General features: G+C 37.1%; 1 protein-coding gene across 3 annotated transcripts in view; it reads left to right on the forward strand.

Annotated features, from left to right (window-relative positions):
- The window catches only part of RYK (receptor like tyrosine kinase), a 106,623-nt gene that overhangs the window by 49,208 nt on the left and 32,793 nt on the right, over window positions 1–24,622 (forward strand). For 2 of the 3 annotated variants that reach the window (XM_045037575.1, XM_023260544.2), the window contains exons 3-9: window positions 1,222–1,321; window positions 3,483–3,617; window positions 5,766–5,819; window positions 11,113–11,257; window positions 15,214–15,314; window positions 19,535–19,669; window positions 21,295–21,381. In XM_045037575.1, coding sequence (XP_044893510.1) covers window positions 1,222–1,321; window positions 3,483–3,617; window positions 5,766–5,819; window positions 11,113–11,257; window positions 15,214–15,314; window positions 19,535–19,669; window positions 21,295–21,381 — 757 coding nt within the window. The remainder of the gene's footprint in view (window positions 1–1,221; window positions 1,322–3,482; window positions 3,618–5,765; window positions 5,820–11,112; window positions 11,258–15,213; window positions 15,315–19,534; window positions 19,670–21,294; window positions 21,382–24,622) is intronic. The other variant, XM_023260545.2, reaches the window with a different exon arrangement.

A 24,622-nucleotide genomic window follows, 5' to 3' on the forward strand; every position in this document is an offset into this window, starting at 1 on the left:
TTGAACCCTTCTTATCCGTTGATAAACACCCTTTGCCCCAGCCAATGTCCAGGTCCATCCCTTTCCTTCTAAGCTAGGATGGTACTCTCTTCCTATTTCCTTTCATCTTTATTATGTCCCATTTCGTTGGCTTTTTTCATTAGCATATGAACACATTTTAATACTGCCCATTGAAAAAAGAAAGAAAAGCTTTAGAATCTGTCACCTCTTTCTCACACCACTCCCAACCTGGTTCCATTTTTCCTAGTTAAATTTCTTAAAGAATGGTTTCATAAACCTCTTTCCTATCACTCTTTTCTCAGTCCACTGCCCCTTGCCTTCTGCCAATTCTATCTCTCCACCAAAACCACCCATGTGACCAGTTAATGGGAGAGGAGTACCTGTTCTTATCAAGACCCCAGTGGGCTGTTCAAAGAGTAATGTGAAATATAAGGCCTCATTGAAGGCCTTGAAGGTGGCAGCTATTCTGAATTTCAGCTATTGTTTTGCAGTTTGAGTTGTTTTCTTTCATGACTATCAATCTACCAGTAGGGCTGTATTATTGGGGCTGGCTGGTTATGTTAAGCCCCCAAGTAGGCCAGGTATCGATAGTTAATATTGGTGTTCCAGTGATGCCTTCATAGTCACATCTTTTCCTTTCTGGATACCGACTCACTTGAAAAATAGATTCAGAGATTAGATGGGTATCCAAACATAAACTTTCTTCATGGTGAAAGCTGGACTAGAGATATTCTGTGAGAAATCTGTGCTTTGTAATCTTGTGTAGTGAGTGGGTCTATAGAGTAGACCTTCATCCACCAGCTACATGGAAAGCCTTAGAGCCTGGCACTTATTAATTAGAGAAGACATTGGTGACTAGTCAGTGGTCTGTAAATTACACATCTCAACAACTTGGCTTTTCGTATCTGTCTCTCCAGGGCTCTTCGGTCAGTGGTAGTGTAGTCTTCAGCAAGATTTCTGAATCCTAGTTGGCAGATTTTATAGGAGAGTGGTGGTACTGTTCTGGACATGAAATAGAGGGGTGGCTTCACTAGGTTGAGTTTTTATCCAGTTGAAAACTCCTAGGACTGTTTCTGACAATTTGGATTTTGTTAGAGCTAGATTTGTACATAATAGTAAATGCTCATGCATTTATTAGTTAATGAGTTAATCAGTAAAGCCAAATTGTTAGTGTCCTTTCTGTTACCACAGATTCAGTTTGTTTATTTCTACATTTTACAGGTTGAATATAAGCTGGGATTCCAAGTAGACAATTTTGTGGCTATGGACATGCCCCAGGTCAACATTTCTGCTCAGGGGGAAGTTCCACGCACTTTATCAGGTGAGTCTGAAAGAGTAAACATACTGTTTTCAATTGTGTCCCCCATATCCCAAAAAGAACAGCTTAACAATTGACATATAGTGTATTCTACTTGATAGGCATAGGTGTATAAGTACTTTGAAAAGTAATTTTTGAAAATACTGATTATTTGCACTGTGTTTTAAACCATTCCCTCTTTTCCATCCTTTTCAGAACTGTCTATACTCAGCACTTCCTTATCTCCTTTTTCTGCATTGCTGGCCCTGGCCTCCACATGGATCTCTGTGTCTGGTCTTGTTCGTTTTTGACAAATTCCCACACCATGGCCTGGATGACCACTGAACACTCCTATCTGACCAAATGACATCAAGCCCATCAGGGCCCCTTACTCCCATCAACTGAGTCCACTGCAGACTCTCCAGCCAGTGTGCTGTATGTTTATCCTGTCCCCTTACCTGCCTGTCTAGCTGTGTTGCTGCATTTGCCCCAGCATTCCAGTGGTGCCGTACTACATGCGGTTTTGACATCCTTGCCTTTGCATGTGCTCGTCAGTATATTTGGAACTGCCTTTTCCTCTTTTCTGCTTATAAACTCCTACTCGTACTACCCTGCAGGATCTTGTTCTTCCTACCCTGCAGGATCTTGTAATTTAAATGTTTTTGAACTGATCACATTATCTTGTAATTCTTTGTGCTTGTCTCTCCCTGCTGGCCTGTGGTTAACCTGAGGACAGGAGCTCTCTTTTTCAGGCATCTAGCATTGGTGCCTGGCACAGCATCTGCACAGGATAGTCACATAATACATCTGACTAAATGATTTAAGTGTCATATATATACCAGTTTAACTACTATTGAGCCAGCCTTTTGAGAAAAGCTCCTAAAGATGTGAGATTTTAAGAACAGTGAACTTCTTAAAATTTGAAAGCGTAAGCCATGTACTTTCCACAATACTGTGGAACTTTTTCTGGCAGTCACTCATCATTATTGGTGACATACATTAAACTTTAGGAAAGCATAGGGAGGCTTACTCATTTTTACGGGTCAGTAAAGAAGTTCAGAAATGCCCATATTTTTCATATGCTCATACAGATAGAATGATATTGTAGGGGCACCTAGGTGGCTCAGTCAGTTGAGCATTCAACTCTTGATTTCAGCTCATGTCATGATCCCAGGGTCATGGGATTGAGCTCCGCATTGGGCTCCATGCTAAATGCGGAGCCTGCTTGAGATTCTCCCTTTCTCTCTCTTCCTCTTCTTCTACCCTGCTTAGTGTGTGCTTTCTCCCTCTCTCTCTCTGAAAAGAAGAAAAGAATGATACTCTAAATTTATAGGAAAAGAATCTTAAACTGAAAGATTGGAAAAAAATGGTGTGCACCAAAGTCTGTTACCTCATTGCTACAATAATTGATTAAAGTCAGTTTCTGTTTAGAAAGGGTTTTTTGGGGGTGCTTGGGTGGCTCAGACGGTTAAGCATCAGACTTCGGCTTGGGTCATGATCTCGTGGTCTGTGAGTTCGAGCCCCGTGTGGGACTCTGTGCTGACAGCTCAGAGGTTGGAGCCTGTTTCAGATTCTGTGTCTCCCTCTCTCTCTCTGCCCCTTCCCTGCTCATGCTCTGTCTCTCTTACTCTCAGAAATAAATTAAAAAAAAAGAACACAACACATTAAAAAAAGAAAGGTTTTGTTTTGAAAGCTTTGTATTTTTTAAATTCACAGTTGACTGATTTATCAGGTTATCAGTTTATGGGTTTATATTTAATCTTCGTTAAGACCAATACATAATTGCATTTTGGTGATAAATTGTCTTTCCTTTTTATCAAGTAATTTTTGTTATCGTTGCTGATGTGACTGGTAAGGTAGCATGGTTTGCCTTATTCAGTAGCTTTACTATATTATAATGAGAGGACTTATGAGACAAAGTAATCTATTAAAAATCATGAGAAAAAGTTGAAGATAATAATCTCTTCTTTTATGTCTTGGCTTGTTCTTTAATGTTTAACTTTTATATCTATAATAAATGAAGTCTAAAGGTATGTAGTCTGAAGATAAGTTCTCTGAAAATTTTAGTATTATGTAAATATTCTTTTAGTTTTATGCAACAAAAATAAAGAACTGTAAAATACTAGGTATTAATGTTGATTTTTTAGGAAATTAAAATATTTTTTCTTTTTTGTTTTTTAAACAGTGTTTCGGGTCGAGCTTTCCTGTACTGGCAAAGTAGATTCTGAGGTTATGATACTAATGCAGCTCAACTTGACAGTAAATTCTTCAAAAAACTTTACAGTCTTAAATTTTAAACGAAGGAAAATGTGCTACAAAAGTAAGGAATTTATTCACCAAAGTATGTTTTATATAGATGTCAAAAATACATTTTGTCATCTTTTTCTAGATTTGTGACCAAATCTTGATTATAGTAGCAAATGAGAAAAGAAAAAGCACTAACAAATGAAATTCTGAGAAAATTGCCTGATAGCTACCTTGTTGCCAGGAATCTCACTCAGGCCCTGCTTTCTCAAAATCTTTTATCAGAAATGCTAATTCCATTAAGAATGTGAAATAGTATTAAAGAGGTAAAGAAGTCAAGTAATTCTGATAGGGGCCCCTGAGTAACTCAGTGTTAACTGTGTTTGTCTTATAACAATACTATGGCTCAGTTGTCCTGGGGCTGGATATACTTGGCAGGATATTTGGACAAGTTGTTTAACCTAGGTCTCAGTTTTTTCAGTTGTAAAATGGGCATGATAACCTGTTTCAGAAGTTGTTCTTATTTATTTTCTTTTTGGTTAATTGAATCAAACCTAAATCTTAGAATACTGTGTATGGGTACTTAATAAATGTTAATAGCTTTGGGTTTGAATAATCTGGTACTCAAGAAATGACAGTGGCTATGAGAATTCCCATGGGCAATAGATGAAAGAATTTGAGAGTTTTCCTGAAAGATTGTCCAATCCATTCACTTTAAGTTGCACAGAGGTAAAGTGACCTGAATTTGCGCTTTCTTTCACTTAATGTACAGATGGTTACTAAGATGTGGGGTGGGGGGAGGGAACTAAAATAAAGCCCTCTAAAATTGAGTGCCTCGTACTGTGCATTTGTACTATGTTAAAAGTGCTTTTACATGCACTGAACCTATTTAGTCCTTGTGACAATTCTAAGCAGCAGTTTCTGTCATTATCTCCATTTTCTGAAGAGGAAACTGAGGCTTAGAGAATCTGACTAACTTGCCAAGGTCAGACAGCTAAGAGGTGCAGCTGCATGCAAACTCGTGCTCTTAGCTCTGTTGTTAAATTCTGTCTTAACACATTTCCTAATTGAAGTTAGTGCTAAGGGTTAGGAAAATACTTGGGCCAGCAAGTGAGTTATCATGGCTAATGTCCAGATAGATGCCAATAAAAGAGCTGTACTGCCTTAGAGTGGACATTTTTTAAATGGAAAGTTAGCAGGCACCTTTTATTTTCACTGTTTTGATATATTTTATAGTTCTAGTATATTCGGTTATGTATGTACTTTCACACAATTTTAAAGCCAAAGAGGACTTTAGAGACTAGTTCAGCCTAGTCATTATATAATTGATGTGAGGAGACTTGTCCCTGGAGAGGCCACCTAAGTTTGCACAGCTAGTCAGGAGTGTAGAAGCCTTGTTCCTGATGCTTAGGGAGGGTGTTCTGACTGTACCATGGTGCCTCGTCTCTTAATATCTAAAGGCAAAATGATGGCCAAATATGATGTGATCAATGGAGCCCACCACTGTTAGTATCCACTGAGGTTAATGGTTAGATGACATTCAGAATGATCTCATACTTTCTCCATTTTCTTTAATGTGTACATGAAAATTAACATTAACAGCATAATTTTCTATTCTGTTTTAACTTAAGTTTAATATAGTGCCACCCTTTTCATTTTGTTGTCATACTTCTGGCTACCCCAGTTATCCAATTTATGACTCTTACTTTAATATGTGATCCTAATGTGTTTGTGTGGTTTTCCACCTACTACATTTAAAAAACTGCAACAGAAAACATATCTGTACTATATCAAATGCTAACGGGTGTTACTGGCAAGAAAATGTTCCTTTTTTATGTGAGAGTGGGGACCGCTGGCTCAGATAAGTTTCATTACTTAAGCATTCCTTAGAGCCTTTATACTCTGCTAATGTGAATTGTGAATCTCCACAGATGATATAATACTTGGCTTTCCCCAAACTTCTTGACCACAGAAATCCTTTTTCATTGAGCATCTATAAACAACACCCATAGACTAATGATTGGTGATTAGAGTGATGATGATCAGAATAGTAATGTAGGATTTATTATCTTGCAACAAATACCTTGTTAATTAGTTCAGGCAATGTTCTAATAGAACTAAAACTATGTTAGAGAAAAATTCAGAAAGTGTATTTTAAGTATTTAAGGATTTTCATGGAAAAGAAGGAATTTCTAAAAGCATCTTTTATCTTTTTTAAATTCAGAACTTGAAGAAGTAAAAACTTCAGCCCTGGACAAAAACACTAGCAGAACTATTTGTAAGTGTTAATGTATTACCTTTCTCCATCATGAGGAATAAAAACTGCCTGATTGTAAATGTACATGATTGTATGAGGCTTGGAGGCCTAGTAGTGTCCAGTTTGCCAAAAGATACATGAGGACTTACTATTTATTTCACTGATTGGTATATAGTCAGATGAAACTGTTAGAATATTGAAATATTTGTAAAGCAAAATTCATACATATTTTATAACAAATGATCTAAAAATTTTTTATAGGCAAGAATTTATATCACATCATTTCAAACGGTAATAATTAAAGTATGAACATGAAAACGTATGTAAGATCCTCATCTCAATAGCAGAAGGTTAGAAAATCTGATTTGTGGCCTGGACCGGTTAACCCTCAGCTAATTTCATCCAGGTGAAAATGCAGCTTAAGGATACTTAAAGATACTTACTTAAACCTGCAGAGCAGAAACTCAAAGTAGATTTTTATTTTGGTAATGGTTGTGTTTAAATGGTATAACTTAGACTTCTTTTTTAGTTTTCTGATGTGGACACATTGAGTCCTATTCTTCCTGAGAGAGTTTTAATAGCACTATCTTAAAAGGATACTAGATTCTCTTCATAAAAGTAAACTTTAAAAAAAAATTGTGGAAGGGAAGAGTTTCAAATATGCAAAAGCTGAGAGAATGCACTGATGAACCTTTGTTCATTTGTGTGACCATTACCCTCCTTCAGTAATGATCAATGTTTTGCCAGTATTGTTCCATTGATTTTCTCCTCCTTTTCTGGATGAGTCAGTGGGTGGGGAGGGTTGGGGTATTTTAAAGCACGATCCAGGCATCATTTCATGTGTAAATATTCCAGTATGGATTTCTTTTTAAAAAGGCAATTAAAAAAACAACCCACAAACACCCAGCACCTATTCACTTATATTTGATTTATCACAAAATTAACAAAATTGACAGTAGTTCCTTAATAAATTATTTGGCTAGTTCATGTTCACATTAACCTGATTGTCTCAAAAATATCTTATACTTTTCTCCTCCACAGTGGGATCAAATGAAGCCCACACAGTTTTGTTGACAAATATTTTATATTAATCAGAGATCACCCCTCTCCCCCGTATCACTTTTTTGTTGACAAAATGGAATCACTTATCACATAGAATTTCTCACTTCTTCATCCTTGTGGCATTATTTAACATATTTTTCTTTCTCCTATAAACTGGTATTAGATTTTGTACTTGATTAGATTTAGGGCCAACTCTTGGCAAGAATAGTTCATAGATAGTAGTATGTGCTTCCTGTTTTATCTTTTTCTCACCTCAGGAGGCAAAGAATATCTGGATATCCCAACATGCGCCTTTTTTGAAGATAAAATAATATGAAATGTTGTCTACTTTTTTAGAATATTTCATTGGATTTATCTCTGAGAAGAAAGAAAACCATTTTTTAAAATATCACTGCTTCTCAAATTTACTTTGAAAATTCTGGTGACTTTACCCATTTCTTTTATGTTAATAGGATGTTATTTCTAACAAAGAGAATAGAATATTGCATATTCTTGGTCTCTGGCTCTTTTTCTTGATACCTCTCTCTTTCCCTCCCTTTCTATCCATCTATCCAGCATTTTTTGAGGATGTGTGGTACGCCAGGTGGTATGATTGGAGGCAGAGGATCAAACTGTGAGCAAAACAGTCCGTGCCCTCAAGGGCTTATGATGTAGAGGATGAGATGGACAAGGCAATAAGGCAGTGATAATAACAAGAGTGTGGCAAGCTGTGGTGCTTTGGGAACCCTGAGGAGGGCATGTAATCTCTGACGGAGTGAGGGACAGCTTCCTGAGAAAGTGGCATCTCATCTGAGACTTGAAGGGTGACCAGGTGGTGGCAAGTGAAATGTCAAAGTGAAGGAATAGGAGCAGTGCATACACAAGCCTGGAATTTGGGGGGTGAACAAGTAGGATACATTCAGGGGACCTGCCCGGCAGAGCAGTGTCTTTCCTCTTCTCTGCCCTGGTGTGTGCTTGGATAGGTGCTGCCAACACCAGCCTTGGCGACCTTCCTTTTCTGCCCCTCCCAGGATTGACTAGCCTGTGGCATTCTTCAGGAAAGTCAGGCCTTCGTTCAGGCTGTAGTAAAGTGTAGCTGCTCTGGAAGCCATTTGGTTTCTTTGCTTTAATCTGTTCTGATTTATTGTTTGTTGATTCAAAGCAAAGTTTAAATTTTAGAAAGCAACCTGATTCCCAAGTTTTTCAAAGCTATAGCTTTTATCTTTTGTCCTTACCTATCCCCAGAACTCCACTTGTATTTCTTGTCAGCTTGACATGTCCATGTAGATGTATACTGGGTACTCTTAGTCACAACAAAACTATTGATTTTTTTCTCTCTTCCCTCAACTTGCCTTTTTTTTTTTTAATCTTTGTAAAGTTACCATTATCCACCTAATTCTTTAAGCCAAAGTTTTGATTCTTCTCTTTCTTTTCACCCCAGTATCATTCATAAGCAAGGTCTGTTAACTATACGCCGGTCCATTAATTTATCTTCCATAACACTCTTGCCCACACCACTGCTGTCTCTTTTTTAGACTACTGCAGTAACCTTCTAACTTCTTCCCTTTCCCTGTTGTTGCTCAACACTCATAGCATTCTTTGCACAGCATGCAGTTGGCTTTGTTTTTTTTTCAGCTGTCATAGTGTATATCATTCCTTTGCTTAGTAATGATTTCGTGTCTTATTTAGGATAACACCCAAATTTCTCAGGTTTTATTCAGTAGAATTATAATGTGAGTGCTCATCATCAAAACTTACTTGATGCTTCAGTTATACCAGTTCTGCTTCTATTTCTCTGTCTTCACCTGTCCTCGCTTAGAACGTATGTATCTCTGTCTCCGTGCATCTCTTCCTCAGTTTGCCTGTGTGTAGGTGTGTGTGTGTGTGTCGGTCTGTCTGCCTGTCTTTGAGTTACTTCCTCCAGCGCCAAGGCTTGCTTTCTCTTTCCCTCTGTTTTGAATAATAGAAAATTGAATACTGTTTACTGAGTGGGGTCTTGTTATCCTGCTCTTATTTTTAAAAATAAGCATGGCACAAGAACAGACACTCAGATCAATGGAACAGAATACAGAACCCAGAAATGGACCCACAAACGTATGGCCAACTAACCTTTGGCAAAGCAGGAAAGAATATCCAATGGAATAAAGATAGTCTCTTCAGTAAGTGGTGCTGGGAAAACTGGACAGCGACATGCAGAAGAATGAACCTGGACCACTTTGTTACACCATACACAAAAATAAACTCAAAATGGATGAAAGACCTAAATGTTAAGACAGGAAGCCATCAAAATCCTTGAGGAGAAAGCAGGCAGAAACCTCTTTGATCTTGGCCACAGCAACTTCTTACTTAACACGTCTCCAGAGGCAAGGGAAACAATAAAAAATGAACTATTGGGACCTCATCAAAATAAAAAGCTTGTGCACAGCGAAGGAAACAATCAGCAAAACTAAAAAGCAACTGACAGAATGGGAGAAGATATTTGTGAACGACATATGAGATAAAGGGTTAGTATCCAAAATCTATAAAGGACTTATCAAACTCAACAGCCAAAAACCAAATAATCCAGTGAAGAAATGGGCAAAAGACATGAATAGACACTTCTCCAGAGAAGACATCCAGATGGCCAACTGACACATGAAAAAATGCTCCACATCACTCATCATCAGGGAACTACATCAAAACCACAATGAGATACCACCTCACACCTGTCAGAATGGTTAACATTAACAACTCAGGCAACAACAGATGTTGGCGAGGATGTGGAGAAAGAGGATCTCTTTTGCATTGTTGGTGGGAATGCAAGCTGGTGCAGCCACTCTGGAAAACAGTATGGAGGTTCCTCAAAAAACTAAAAATAGAACTATCCTATGACCCAGCAGTTGCACTACTAGGCATTTATCCATGGGATACAAGTGTGCTGTTTTGAAGGGACACATGCACCCCCATGTTTATAGCAGCACTGTCAACAATAGCCAAAGTATGGAAAGAGCCCAAATGTCCACCCATGGATGAATGGATAAAGAAGATGTGGTATATATATACAATGGAGTAGTACTCGGCAATCAAAAAGAATGAAATCTTGCCATTTGCAACTACGTGGATGGAACTGGAGGGTATTATGCTAAGTGAAATTAGTCAGAGAAAGACAAAAGTCTTATGACTTCACTCATATGAGGACTTTAAGAGACAAAACAGATGAATATAAGGGAAGGGAAACAAAAATAATATAAAAACAGGTGGGGGGGGCAAAACAGAAGAGACTCATAAATATGGAGAACAAACTGAGGGTTACAGGAAGGGTTGTGGGAGGGGGATGGGCTAAATGGGTAAGGTGCATTGAGGAATCCACTTCTGAAATCATTGTTTCACTATATGCTTACTAATTTGGATGTAAATTTAAAAAAAAATAAAATAAAAAATAAGCAAAATAATCTGTTACTCTCATAAGAGAAGACTAAAAGTTTGTTTTTTTAAAATGTGTGGGGTCACTGTGTTGTATATTCCTTCTGTGAATCAGTGGTTGGTAACAAAGATGTCTGATCTTTTCCACTCTAGATATCACTGTTGAACAAATATGAATGATCTGTACATCTGTGTTGTCCACTATGGTAACCACTAGCCACATGTGGCTATTTAACTTGAAATTAATTGGGAAAAAAATGTTTTAGTGTTTGTTTATTTTTGAGAGATAGGGTGTCAGTGGGAGATGGGCAGAGAGAGAGGGAGACACAGAATCCGAAGCAGGCTTGAACTCATGATGCACGAGATCATGACCTGAGCCAAAGTAGGACGCTTAACCGACTGAGTGCTTAACCGACTGGTGCTTAACCCAGGCACCCCAAACTTGAAATTAATTTAAATGAAATAAAATTAAAACTTCAGTTCCTCAGTAGTACTAGCTACATTTCAACGGCTTAATAGCCACAGGCAGCCAGTGGCTACCGTATTGGATAACACACTAGAGAACATTTCCATCACTGCAGAAAGTTCTGTTGGGCAGCACTGCTACAGATGGTTTATCATATGTCTAGCACTTGTGACTTTTATATTCATTCATGAAAAGTTTTGTTTAAAACCATTTTTAAAAATTCCTTCAATAACATTAAAAAAATTGGAGAATTTCTATCAACACACCATTGGTGACTGATCTTATCAAAGAATGGACACATGAAATGAAAATCTTTCTCACAAAGAACAGGATACTCATTGTGTCACAAAGCAATTGATAATATTTGTTTAGGAAGCTTAATGTGCTTTTTCATTTTTATTTCAGATGATCCTGTACATGCAGCTCCAACCACTTCTACACGTGTGTTTTATATCAGCGTGGGGGTTTGCTGTGCAGTAATATTTCTTGTAGCAATAATATTAGCTGTTTTGCACCTTCATAGTATGAAAAGAATTGAACTGGATGACAGGTATTATACCTATTTTGGGAAAGGAAAAAAATTAAAGCGGTTATCTGCATTTTCATGGGAGCCCACACAGCATGCACAGTGGTGCACAGGGAAAGGAGGGAGGGTGATCAGGTCTTGCCAAAAGAACAACTGTTGTTTTTGTGATTATGTTTCTCTGATTTTATTTAAAAGATATTTTGAAGACAAATTATAGTTTATTAGTTTATGGGTAAGAAGTGGTGAGCACACTTTTATTCCCTTCCCCTTTGACATGACTCTATTCCACTCCTAGTACCTTTTTAAAATAGCCCTGTTTCTTCCTCCTAGTTCATCCCTCCATCATTGTCGTTATATCCATTCATCTATCCATCCTTCCATCCATCCATCCATCCAGTAAATTTATTGAGAACCTGCTGTGCTTTAAACCGTTGGTTCTCAACCTGGTTGCACATTATAGTCATGGGTAAGCTTATAAAACATGGGTCCTACTTTCCAGAAATTCTGATGTAATTGGTCTGGGGTGGTGTTAGGGCATCAGTATTTTTCTTAAAGCTTCCTGGATGATTCTAAAGTGTAGCCTTGGAGATACACAGGGTTAGATATGCTGGGAATATTAAAAAAAATAATGATATACCTTGTAGCTTCAAGTATTTATTTATCTTTGACAACCTATAATTATAGAAGTTTATAAATCTGGTGATTATGATATGTGTAGTATAGTGTGAGAATAGAAAAGGTACTTGTCCCAGCCTAGGTGGATCAGAGATGACAGGGACGACTTTATAGGTAGGATAGGGTAAGAGGTAAAGATGGAATGATAGGTTTATTTTCCCAGTACACAATTCTTGTTTTTCTCCTCAGTGATTCCCACTTGCTGACTGAAAGACTTCCAACTTCATGACTTGCCTTTCAAAGCCTTTCTTTCGGTGGAGAGGTATTTTCCAAACTTGTTGAACCTTTCTCTTTTTCCCTTACTGTACCCTTACTTATGCTGTAGTCAGATGACTACTTGTTCCACAGTTTTGCCCTATAATTGCCCTTTAGGACTTTAATTCATGCTTTCCTTTTGCCCACAGGGTTCCTAAACCTTGTTCTTTCTTCGGATTTCAATTCCATTGCCATCTCTTACATGAAGTCTTTTCTAAGCTTCCCAACTGCCCATTTCTCCCTCCTCTGTCTCTCTCTCCTGCTTTCTGCTTCTCCCTCTCTGTCTGTCTGTCTTTGGTGGCAGTTATTCTACTTTTTTCTCCAGTAATCATGTTTGTGTACTTGTCTCTGCTGCTAGACTATAAGCTTTTTCCAACTAGGGAGCAATATGTCTTCTTGATTACTGAATCCTCAGGCCTGCACAGTGTTATACACACAGTGGGTAAGCATATGTGTGGCATAAACAACCAACACAACTTGGTTGGATTCAGTATCTGCCCCTAAGTACTCTTTGTCCCCTCTGTTTTACTTGCTTTATCTGAGTAGAGAAGGAAGAGGAAGAAGGTAAGAATAGGAAGGGAAATACTTGGGAGATGTGTTTCAGAATAGGTTTTGTGTATATGGTGGTGTTAAAGTTAGCATTGGGGTTTATAGAGGAAGAAATGACATTTGGAAGCCTCTGAGTGGGAAGTAAGGTAACAGGGACATTTAGATAGGACTTTGAGAGGACATACGCATAGTTAAAGGAGTCACTGAGGAACCTGGCATCAAGAAGTCTTGATACACACATTTTCCTTGAATGCTTAACGTGCGTGCTAGGGCTGTGAACACACATAAGCCAGAATTGTGCAAAAACTTACAGATTCAATGGAGCATATACCTCAGCTTGCTAAAACATATATTAAATCAGTTACACTCATGTGTTAGGTGTTCTGGTTCTTTCCATTTTTGGGCAAAGGTTTCCAGACATTGCCTGAATAAAAGCAACTTACATTATCACTTATTTTCAGAGCATAACCTAGTGGTTACGAGCCAAACAAAGCATCTCTGAATTCTCGCTGTTCTACTTACTAGCTTGATGGCTAGTAATGTACTCTTTGTAGGCTTTTCAAGAATTCTGAAGTGGTACAAGAGTGCCACCTACTGTTCAGTTACTGGAGAGAAACAAATGACCAGTAAATAATTTGGAGTTTGGCCACTTATTTAACTATGTTGGTTGCAGGTAATAGTTAGGTAATAGTTTCACATATGTTATACAACTGGGGCCTCAAAAAACTCCTGGGAGATAGGTTTTCTTAATCCTATTTTATGGGTAAGTAAATTGAAGTCCTTTATTTTCCACTCTTTGGGGATGGTAACATTTCTCTTCCCTCCCCTGGACTTTCAACAACACTGATTTTTAGTCTGATCTTTGAGTAGTACCCAGAACTCCAAAAACAGGTGTCCTGTGGTTCCTTATCATTCTAATATTACTAATAATATTAGTAATAATAATAATTTCTAATAATTTGTAAGTGTATGTTTGAGGACAAGGCACTCTCCCAAAAGCTTTCTTTCTTTATTTTTCATATCCTTTTAGCAACCTTGTCAGGAGGTAGAATCAAACTCATTCTAAACATGAGGAATTCGAGGCTACAGAACCATTTGTTTGCCTGAGATCATACAGCTCATAAATGGTGCTGGCAGTTTTGATTTTAAGGTTTATATTCACTGTACTGCCCCCATACCCAAGGTTTATGGTCTTCATCTCTTCACTGTACTGCCCCATACCCACTACATGTGTAGACTCACAGAGATCAGTTCTTGAGTAGCAACTTTTTAAAAACATTTTTTTAATGTTTTTATTTATTTTTGAGACAGAGAGCATAAGCAGGGGAGGGGCAGAGAGAGAGGGAGACACAGAATCCGAAGCAGGCTCCAGGCTCTGAGCTGTCAACACAGAGCCCGACGCAGGGTTTGAACTCACAGACCGTGAGATCATGACCTGAGCTGAAGTCGAACGCTTAACCGACTGAGCCGCCCAGGCACCCTGATTGAGTAGCAACTTTTTGTCATTATTTTTTTCAATCACCAGGTTTTGAAAATACAGAGCTATTGTGTGGGGCCTGGTCAGTTCAAAGATATTGCATATTTAGGAAAGTTGGGAGCCTTTGGACCCTGCTGATCCTACAGCTAAGGAAGGCATGAAAAGCCTATCCTGACAGTTTGATATGACTTCCTGCCATCTGAGTTCACTTTTTATGTTAAATTTCTATCCCTCACCCGTCTACTACAGAATTCAAGGGCTGAGGTAGTGAAAGTGTAATGTGCCCAAGGGTAACCTGGGGTAAGGTTTTTACCCACAGAAAAGACAAAAGCACATACTTAACGAGGTATTAATTTATAAAATCTTGAGTATAGGGTTAACAGTTACTTGAGCCTGTCCTTTTCTGGATCTCTTATATTATTTAAAGGATATGGTATAATGGAATGCTTCAAATACTAGAAAATTGTAATAAGTTCCAGAAATTCTAAAATGGTGGGATTGATTTGAACCAGAGATGATACCCCTTAAAAAGCCTTGGGCATATTGGCATATTTGATTTGCTTTTATATCCTTTACTAGACTATTTGATTTTGGACCACTAGTAAAAGAGGCCTGTCATTCTACTCCTCTTTTTCTTTTTTTTTTTTTTAAAGCAATTTAATTGGATGACATGGGCTCTTTTCCTAAGAGATGACCCATAGATCCCTAACATATCATATCTCTGTGTGAAGTTAAGGACTGCTGTCTATGGTGTCTAAGGACTAATACCTGCATTTCTGAATGATTGATAAGATGAACCTGCTTAATGACTGTGAGGATAGAAAGGAAAGAAGAAGTGACTCTATATTATGAGATTAAAATTTCAATATGGCATGTTTGTGATGGAGATCCATGCATTATTGTGATTGCCATCAGGATTTTAAGCTGGTTATACGGGTTGGATGCGTTTTTGCATACATAGAAAAAGGAGGGTTTTCACTGAAGCTGACTTACCAAATATTTCTCTTTTAAAACTTGTTTGCAGCATCAGTGCCAGCAGTAGTTCCCAAGGGCTGTCTCAGCCATCTACCCAGACGACTCAATATCTGAGAGCTGACACACCCAACAATGCAACTCCTATCACCAGTAAGAGTTAATTTAATTCTAAAGATGATTTACTATTGCTGTCTGTGGTCTGTCTGCCAGTGGTTCCTGTGTGCTTGGTTATTTGTGGGGCATGTGTACCATCCCATGTACATAGTATCTAACATGCGCAGAATTAGGCTTGATCTTCAACTTCTGCTTTCTAGAGCATTGAGTGAAACATTCTAAAATTGGAATACTAAAAATATAATTTAAGTTCAGTTGCTAGAATTAATTTTGGGGAGATTTCCATAGGTTAATTACATTAAAAGGGATACTGAATCACTTCTGTAGAAATTCAGAAGAAATATTTTCAGGTAGTTAGATAGAATAAGCCATTGAGCTGTATGAAGATGAGTCTTAGATTTTAATGAATTGTGTGATAATCTGAAGGGCAGTGGTAGGGATTTTACATTGTTTTTTAATCATGATAGAATAACTTCCTATCCTGTAGGATAGCTGCCATTAGAATTGAGAACATGAAATCTGATTTCCCCCCTTTTTTTAAGCAGGATTTTGATAAAAGTTTTTACACTGTAACATGTTGATGTTGGGGGAAAATAATCATTCTTAGAATATAATTTAGACGCAATGAGGAATGAGTCTCCACACAAATAGAAAACAACATAATCCTCAGGATACTAACAGTGGACCATAAATCAGGGCTCAACTCAGTAGTGCTGTTGATTAATTAGGTCTTACAGGCAGTTAGCTGGTATCTTCCTTGGACTGGCATTTACTATCTGTTCTTCATCCAGTGCCCTGTTGTGGTCTTCCAGTACTGTTTCCCATTAAAAAGAACCAGGATTCTTTGGGGAAATGGAGAATTTCAGGACTAGGTCAGGAATGGGCAAGATAAACCTGGGGCAGTTTGAAATGGGACATTTGAGCATCAAAAAGAATGACTGCAGTGGATGGAAACAATGTGTAAAAATCCTTGAGTTTGTGATGATAGTTATTGAAGAAGTTAATCATTATGAGAAGTAACTAAGGCACCAAAAATCCCTCTTTCTGATGACTGGCTCTATGAACTGTATTTCAGAGTAAGCAGATAGTGCTGGTTGATGAGGGAAAATGCTTCTTTACAGAAGAATCCTAGCTAATAAATGTGGAAGGAATGATAGAATTAGAAAATCATAATTACAACCTCTGTTAAAATAATTGATTCAGGGGGCGCCTGGGTGGCGCAGTCGGTTAAGCGTCCGACTTCAGCCAGGTCACGATCTCGCGGTCCGTGAGTTCGAGCCCCGCGTCAGGCTCTGGGCTGATGGCTCGGAGCCTGGAGCCTGTTTCCGATTCTGTGTCTCCCTCTCTCTCTGCCCCTTGCCCGTTCATGTTCTGTCTCTTTCTGTCCCAAAAATAAATAAAAACATTGAAAAAAAAATTTTTTTTTTAAAATAATTGATTCAGAAAAAGACCATCAGTGTTAAAACCCTGTGAACAAAGGGAAATGGGATCATTTGAGGGAGCAGACTGTCATGGTGTGACTCCTCTAATGAAACTTTGCATCACGGAAAGTAGGACAGCTAGATATTTTGTACTCCCACATGTGATATACCACCCATGGAGTATTTTTTGTCTCCCTTCCCCACTCCTAAGAGGTAACCTGCACCTAATTATGGCTGTGGAACTGATTGGCAGTTTACAAGAAATACAGGGATCGAAGAACAAGTTAAATGATACTTGAAGAAGCAGATGCTGAACATTCTTCAGGATAACAGAACTGGTTTCTTTAATAAGAGTGGCAAGAAAAAGAAAAGGGGGACAGAGGGAATGCTCAAGATTAAATGAAATTTTAAAGAAATCATCAGTAGTTACCATCACCGCCAATGAAAGAAAGAATTATATGCTCTTCAGAAAACACAATGATAGATATGAAAGTAGTCCAGACTATTCAGAAGAAACACATCATTGATTTTAATGTTTAAATGTCAAGATTTGCTCAGTAGAGTCAATTCTTGATTGTGGCTATAACCTTAAAGAGATAGAGATTCAATTATTATATGCTAAAAGCAAAATGCTTTTTAAAAGTCACTTGAGGGGCGCCTGGGTGACTCAGTTGGTTAAGTGTCCGACTTCAGCTCAGGTCATGATCTCACAGTCTGTGAGTTCGAGCCCCACATCAGGCTCTGTGCTGACAGCTCAGAGCCTGGAGCCTGCTTCAGATTCTGTGTCTCCCTCTCTCTCTGACCCTTCCCCGCTCATGCTCTGTCTCTCTCTGTCTCAAAAATAAATAAAAACGTTAAAAAAAAAAGTCACTTGAAATTACTTATTAAAAATATTTTTAGTTACTATTGGTAAGAAATGTACTTATTTTTGTGGACATTATCTTGGGATAGATGATTCATTTATTATGTAGGGCAAAAACAAACATTTTTTTTAAAAATCCAGTGGAAATCCACTTGTATATAAATAAAAGAAAGACAAAGAGAGGAGTAAAAAAAATATTTGGAGGCACAATGGCCAAGAATTTTCCAAAATAACAAAACAACAGACCATAGATCTAAGAAACTCTGAGAACTCCAGGTACGATTAAACATATACAAATACAGATACTCACACATCTGTGTGTATCCTGTTCAAACTGCTGATCAGTAGAATCAGGTGTATCAGTAGAATCAACCTAATCCTTTGGTTACAGAACTGTCCAAGCCTTTCGTCTAGATCTTGTAGCAACAATTGATGACCATTGTCTAGGTCCTTTATCTCTCCAGGGAGTTTTCTTACCATGTGTTTACCAAAGCGCATAAATCTTAGAGAAGCCATTCCGGTTTCTACTTGCTAACACTGAATCTTCCTTCTGTTCTAACATTTTTTTCTTGGAATGAAAATTTTAAGTTATAGCTAGAAATTTTATTTTTGCTGTCAGTAAGAATGAGTGGGAAAATAGCAGAGCTGAAAAACAGATGTATCTCACAATGATACAACTAGGCTGTATAAGCATGAGATTGATTAAATCAACCAGATGTTTTGTTCGAAAAGATAGTCTTTTCATTTGAAAAGTTGTTTTGTTAGGAGATTATATTAGAAAATCTTTTGGGGAAAAAAACAGTCCATAAACGGGAATAAGTTCAATTCTGTGAGTCAAGGGTGCCTGGGTGGATCAGTCAGTTGAGCATCCAACTCTTATTTTGGCTCAGGTCATGATCCTAGGGTTGTGAGATCGAGCCCCATGTCAAGCCCCACATTCGTGCCGAGCATAGATTCTGCTTAAGATTTTCTCTCTCTCCTTCTGCCCCTCTCTACCACTTGTGCTCGCTCTCCCTCTCTCTCTCTCTCTCTCTCAAATGAAATAAAATAAATAAAAAAGGGGTGCCTAGGGTGCCTCTGTTAAATGTCCAACTCTTAATCTTGGTTCAGGTCATGATCTCAGGGTTTGTGAGATCGAGCCCCACAATGGGCTGTGCACTGACAGCACAAGCCCGCTTGGGATTCTCTCTCCTTTCTGTGCCTCTCCCCCTCCCCTGCACACTATAAACAAACAAATAAATATTCTGTGAGTCAAAGCTTATTTCATTTGGGTGAAAGGCAGTTGAAGTGGTGGTAATGGTAATACTCATTTTAGTGTTTCTTGTCTTAATTATGCATTTTAAGGATTTGGGATAGGTAGAAAGTGTTTCTTTAAAATTCTGTGTGGCCTTGCAGCACCTGGGTGGCTCAGTTGGTTGAGTGTCTCACTGTGATTTCACAGTTCATGGGTTCAAGCCCCACGTCGGGCCCTGTGCTGACAACTCAGAGCCTGGAGCCTGCTTCAGATTCTGTGTCTCCTTGTCTCTCTGCCTCTCCCCCTTTTGTGTGCGTGCACGCACACTTTCTTTCTCAAAAATATATAAACATTGAAGAATAATTTTGTGTGACCTTCATAAGTAATTCTCCCTGTTCATGTGTGTGCCTTTCTCTTTTTTTTTTAACGTTTATTTATTTTTTGAGACAGAGCATGAATGGGGGAGGGTCAGAGAGAGAGAGGAAGACACAGGATCTCAAACAGGCTCCAGGCTCTGAGCTGTCAGCACAGAGCCTGATGCAGGGCTCGAACTCACGGACCGTGAGATTGTGACCTGAGCCGAAGTTGGACGCTTAACTGACTGAGCCAGCCAGGCGACCCCCATTTTGTGATTCGTACATTTATTCATTCCTGTGACTTGAGTCCTGAGGTTTGAACTGTATTAGTTGACCCTGATGGCACAATAAGGGTATTTATATTTCTTGGTCTGGCTTTGTTGGCTCCTCAGGTTATCCTACCTTGCGGATAGAGAAGAACGACCTGAGAAGTGTCACTCTTTTGGAGGCCAAAGCTAAGGTGAAGGATATAGCAATATCCAGGGAGAGGATAACTTTAAAAGATGTACTCCAAGAAGGTATTTATTTTCTTAAAATTGTTTCTCAAGCAAGATTTAATGTTAACACTATAATTTTTTTTTTTTTTCAGATTGTAAGAATTTCATGTCTTTGTGTTTAAGGATAGAAGTATACAATTTATTTCCTTTCTAAAACTGATTTTTATTTTCTCTTTCTTTAGATCTTTAATTTGCCGTAATACAGCTTTGGTGTAATTCTTGATTTTTCAGTACATTAAAGCATTAATGTACTTACCAATGTACTTATGTATTAAATGTATTATGAATTAAGACATAATGTACTTATGTATTAAATATGTATAGAAATATACGTATTTGTATATATTAGCATTTAAATACTACCTTTAAATATATTTTCTGTTCTTGTTTAAAGATGATCACTACCTAGCAAGCCTGTTTCAAATATTCTAAGTAATTTTCTCTGTGACAGATAGTATGGGGATGGAGCAGATGGAACAAGCATGGGCTTTGGAGTCACACCCAACTTCCATCCCTGTCCCATGATTTGTCACCTGTGTGACCTTGGAGAACTCATTTAATGTCTTCCACGTCCAGTTTCCTTTTCTGTAAATTTGCACTGCATTGTCTGCACTTGGACTAGTAGTGAAGATTAGATGAAATGATGTACATTAAATGAACTTACGCATAATAGATGTTTGGTAGATTTTAGTACCCTTCCCTTTCCCACCTGTTGGTCCTTGTTTTCTTTCTTGAATTTTAGGGTATTGATTCAGGAGATGCTGAATGAGGACCAAAATTAATAATAAAGTACTTCATTGAGTTGAGTCCCTCAAGTTATTAAAGAGAGAATTACCTTTTCCCCCTTCCACAATCCAGTTTGTAGTGTTTTGAATGCATATGAGTCATTCTGAATTCATCTCTTGGTTGAGATGCTTATAGGTCAATCACAGCTGAGAGGTTTGAACTGTCCCCAGTGACAAGTAGTAATTAAAAGAAGCAAAAATTTTTGGTCTGTTTTTGAATGTATGAGGGAAGTCCATTGTTCTCTTTTGTTATTGTTCTGAAGCTAAGCTTAGAAACTCATAAATGCCTCTAATGGATACCCCATTACTGAGTTCCAGTGTTCCTGGCTATATCATTAGTTTATTTAGGATGGTTCAGAAAGGATTCTCATATACTTAGTTTAAATATGGTATTTCTAAAAGGAAGTTAAAGGGTGCCTGGGTGACTCGGTTAAGTGTCTGACTTTTGGTTTCTGCTCAGGTCATAATCTCATGGTTTGTGAGATAGAGCCCTGTGCTCTCAGCGCGGAGCCTGCTTGGGATTTTCTCTCTCTCTGTCTCTCTGTCCCTCCCTGCTTGTGTGTGTGTGTGTGTGTGTGTGTGTGTGTGTGTGTGTGTGTGTGTCTGTGTGCGCACGTGCGCGCGCCCACTCTTTCTCAAAAAATAAATAAACTTAAAAAAAACAAAAGCAAGTTAAAATATTTCATAGTTACAAAGAATTTCTAATAGTCATTAAAAAACCAAAGATTTAGGTGAGAATAATGCTGCTGATCACATATGTCCTTGTTATGTTTAAGTTATATTGTGCCAGGAAGTTTTGTACTTATAGTTTTATGAAGGTTATCATATGATGATCTCATTAATTATTATTTTTCCTTCTAGGTACTTTTGGGCGTATTTTCCATGGGATTTTAGTAGATGAAAAAGATCCAAATAAAGAAAAACAAGCATTTGTAAAAACAGTTAAAGGTAGGGTTTTTTTCCATACTGTTACCAAAATGTTTCCCTAAGGTAGATCATGCCAGTGAGATTCTGTCTCAGATTCTGAGTCTGCACCAGACCTTTAAGTCAGTTCATGTGAGTTTAGCTCATATGAGGCTAACTTTTGAGGATATTTGGCTTGTTTTCATAAGGTATAGAAAAAAAGGTCTAATAATTTAAGATGTTAAACACTTACTATTACTTGAGCTTGTAGTTAAATTACATCGATTTGACTTCATTGTTGCTATATGTACTATTGTGTTTTTCTTAGGTAAAAGTTGTTTCTTTCCTCTTAAAAACAGTTACTTATTTTTCCTCTTCCCCACTCCCAATACTGCTGTCTACAAAGAATAAAAAACACCCTGTCCCCCCTCCTCCACCCCAGACTCATAGTACCTTACATGAATAGGCTTGTTTATCTTCCTCCCACTTCCCTGCCTTTTTTTTTTTTTTTTTTTTTTTTTTTTTTTGCTATTATATGTAATGCTGCAGAAAATATCCATGTGTGTATGTATCCTTCTTGGCTTAGTTTTATAGGTATAGCCATAGTTGACATTGTTGCCCCAAGAGGTATTTGCATTTAAAATTTAGATAGATATTGTCAGATTGTTTTCTAAAGGGTATATCACACTAGTTAATGTTATCATGAACAGAATATCTATTTTCACATATTCTTTTGGAGCAATATGATGCCTAATTTTTCACTTTATAATTGATATTTGTAAAAGCTTAAATTTTAGTTAAATTTGGTCATTTTAAGAAAAAGAAAAATGTAATTTATAGGGTGTTTAATGTCTGACAGTGTCTGATATGGACTGAGATGACAAGATGTTAATTTTGAAAAAACAAATAATAGCATTTTGATGCAGAAATTGAGGAAAAAATTAAATTCCGTTTTATATGTAAGAGGTGACGTTTTATGAAGTTTTCAAAGTTAATTTATAAAAACTTATGTTTCTAAATCTACTTAAATGAATTGATGGAAAAGTATGAAGGATTTATGTTGTTTCTAAAAAGTTGTACTAACCTTAAAAATAAGGGTAATTTGATTTCTTTTAATTTAGCAAAATTGCTTGCTTAACACACACTTGCCATTCACGCATTGTTTTCTAAACGGTTTAACTTATTATACTGTTCAGTATATATTTTATCTACCTACTTCTCCTAGCCCCAAAGCATTTTTAAAGGTTAATATTTAAGTTTGGTCCGTTAGGTTTTCTGACTAGGTTTGAAAGATATTTTACATATTACCGTTTATAAATATAGAATTTGAACCCTTAGTTTAATACTGTTGACTTTTGTTACATTTTCCCCCATTTTTAAGGAAACATTCCTCTGTGATTTTAATATTTCTTCTGGAGTTTATAAATCTGTGGTTAGTTTACAACTAGGCTGTCACTAATTTGTTCTGAATGAATCTTGAATTAGCAAAAGAACTTTCTATGTATAATTGGGTTGACTTAGGGTTGGAAAGGAGAAAAAAAGGAAATAATAGTGATAAGAAAACACAATGCAGATTCTGGGACTGTTTCACAAGATAAGATTTCTCCTTCCGGATACACTTGAAATTGTAGTCAATTGGTTGTTTCTACGCCTTAACCACTGTGATTGTAATGTTCCTTCTGAGCTAGATGGAAACAAGAGAAAGCACAGTGAGTCCTTAGCCAAGATATAGTTACGGTTTGCATGAGAAACAAAGAGGAAGTGCATTGACCACAGTCGTTGGCGCAGAATTGTTAGATAGCTCCATATGATTGGGTATCTTGAGATTTATTTTTTTGGAATTTTTTTTTTGATTGAAGCTATGAAAATCTGGCAAATTTCTTTCACAAATCTGTATGCTTTATTACTTGCCACACAATTAGAAATGTAGTTTAAAATGTAAAAAATAATTTTTTAAAAGATTATTGACCTTTACCTTTAGACATAAGCAAGAAATTAGAATTTGCCTTCATAAAAAATTTGTAAATTTGCACAGAGACTTAATAGACATTCCAGTCTATTATTTATGTTGTTTCTAAAAAGTTGTACTAACCTTAAAAATAACAATAATGTTATTATATATGTATATTATATATAAAACACAAGTTGTGTGTGTGTGTGTGTGTATAATGTATAAGAAAGAAATTTCCAGAGATTGAAATTAAGAATCTGAATCTCATACAGTGAATATTGTGAAATTGAATTCCATGAAGTAAATTAATTAATTTGAGGTTATTGGTGTTGGGTTCTTATTTTGTTTTATAGTTGCTACTACTTTGCAATTTGGAAATAAGTTTTTTTTAATCATTTGTTCTTCTTGTAACTTGGAATGTAAATATTTTATAGTATTCTTTTCAAATGTGCACATCTTAAAATAGATCTTTCAGTATTTAAAATTAAAAGACTTGGACTAGACTGGGAAGGGAATCCAGGAAAATGGTTTTTTCTACTAAATGGATAAAATTATTTTTTCTCCAACTCCAACTGTTCTTAGATTATCATCTAGTTCAAGTGTCCCTTGCTTAATAGAGTATGCTTATTAAAGTTAATAATTTGAAGAAAATTAGGCATAAAATAACATGTCCTGAAATTGACTTTTATTTGGATCTTCATGCCAGTTGACAGGAAGGTCACCACTTATTAACTGGGTGCAGATTTCCAAATATTACTAGATTTCAATCTGAAAAAGACCCTAACAGTCCCCAAATCGTCCTGGTCATAATTTGATTAAAATTTATTTAGATTACAGAAAAAGAAATAAAGGCACATTCTGCCATTCCTAGATGATCCTAAATTTTGAGCAGTTTTTAGACAACTAGAGTTTATTCTGGCAGACATCAGTGTGATGCACGTTTTCCAAAGAAGTACCAAGTGTTTCAAGCTCTTGGCTTTTCGTCCGCCCATTTTACATTCCTACAAAGGTTTAAACTAAGTGAAGCTGTCTGGAAAAGTGGACACTACTAGCAAGTTGTGGAAGAGGGAGTGATTCCACTAGTTAGTCTTGGAAGAAAATGAAGTTTGTGATTGCCTAGCTTTGACAGTTGCACTTTTAAGGAGTAAATGTGACACATACTCATAGTACTTGACTTCAGTGATCTGGATTTTACTCTTGGTTTGGCATTTTACTATGTAGGGCTGGGATGTGAATCTTGGCTTTGCCAGTCTTTGTATCTTTTTCTCCCTCTTGTTGTGTTGATCAGAAGCTTTGCAAGTTACTACTATTTTTACTGTTGACATACAAATTAGT

The sequence above is a fragment of the Felis catus genome, chromosome C2, assembly GCF_018350175.1.
Source record: "Felis catus isolate Fca126 chromosome C2, F.catus_Fca126_mat1.0, whole genome shotgun sequence".
Classification (NCBI taxonomy): Eukaryota; Metazoa; Chordata; class Mammalia; order Carnivora; family Felidae; genus Felis; species Felis catus.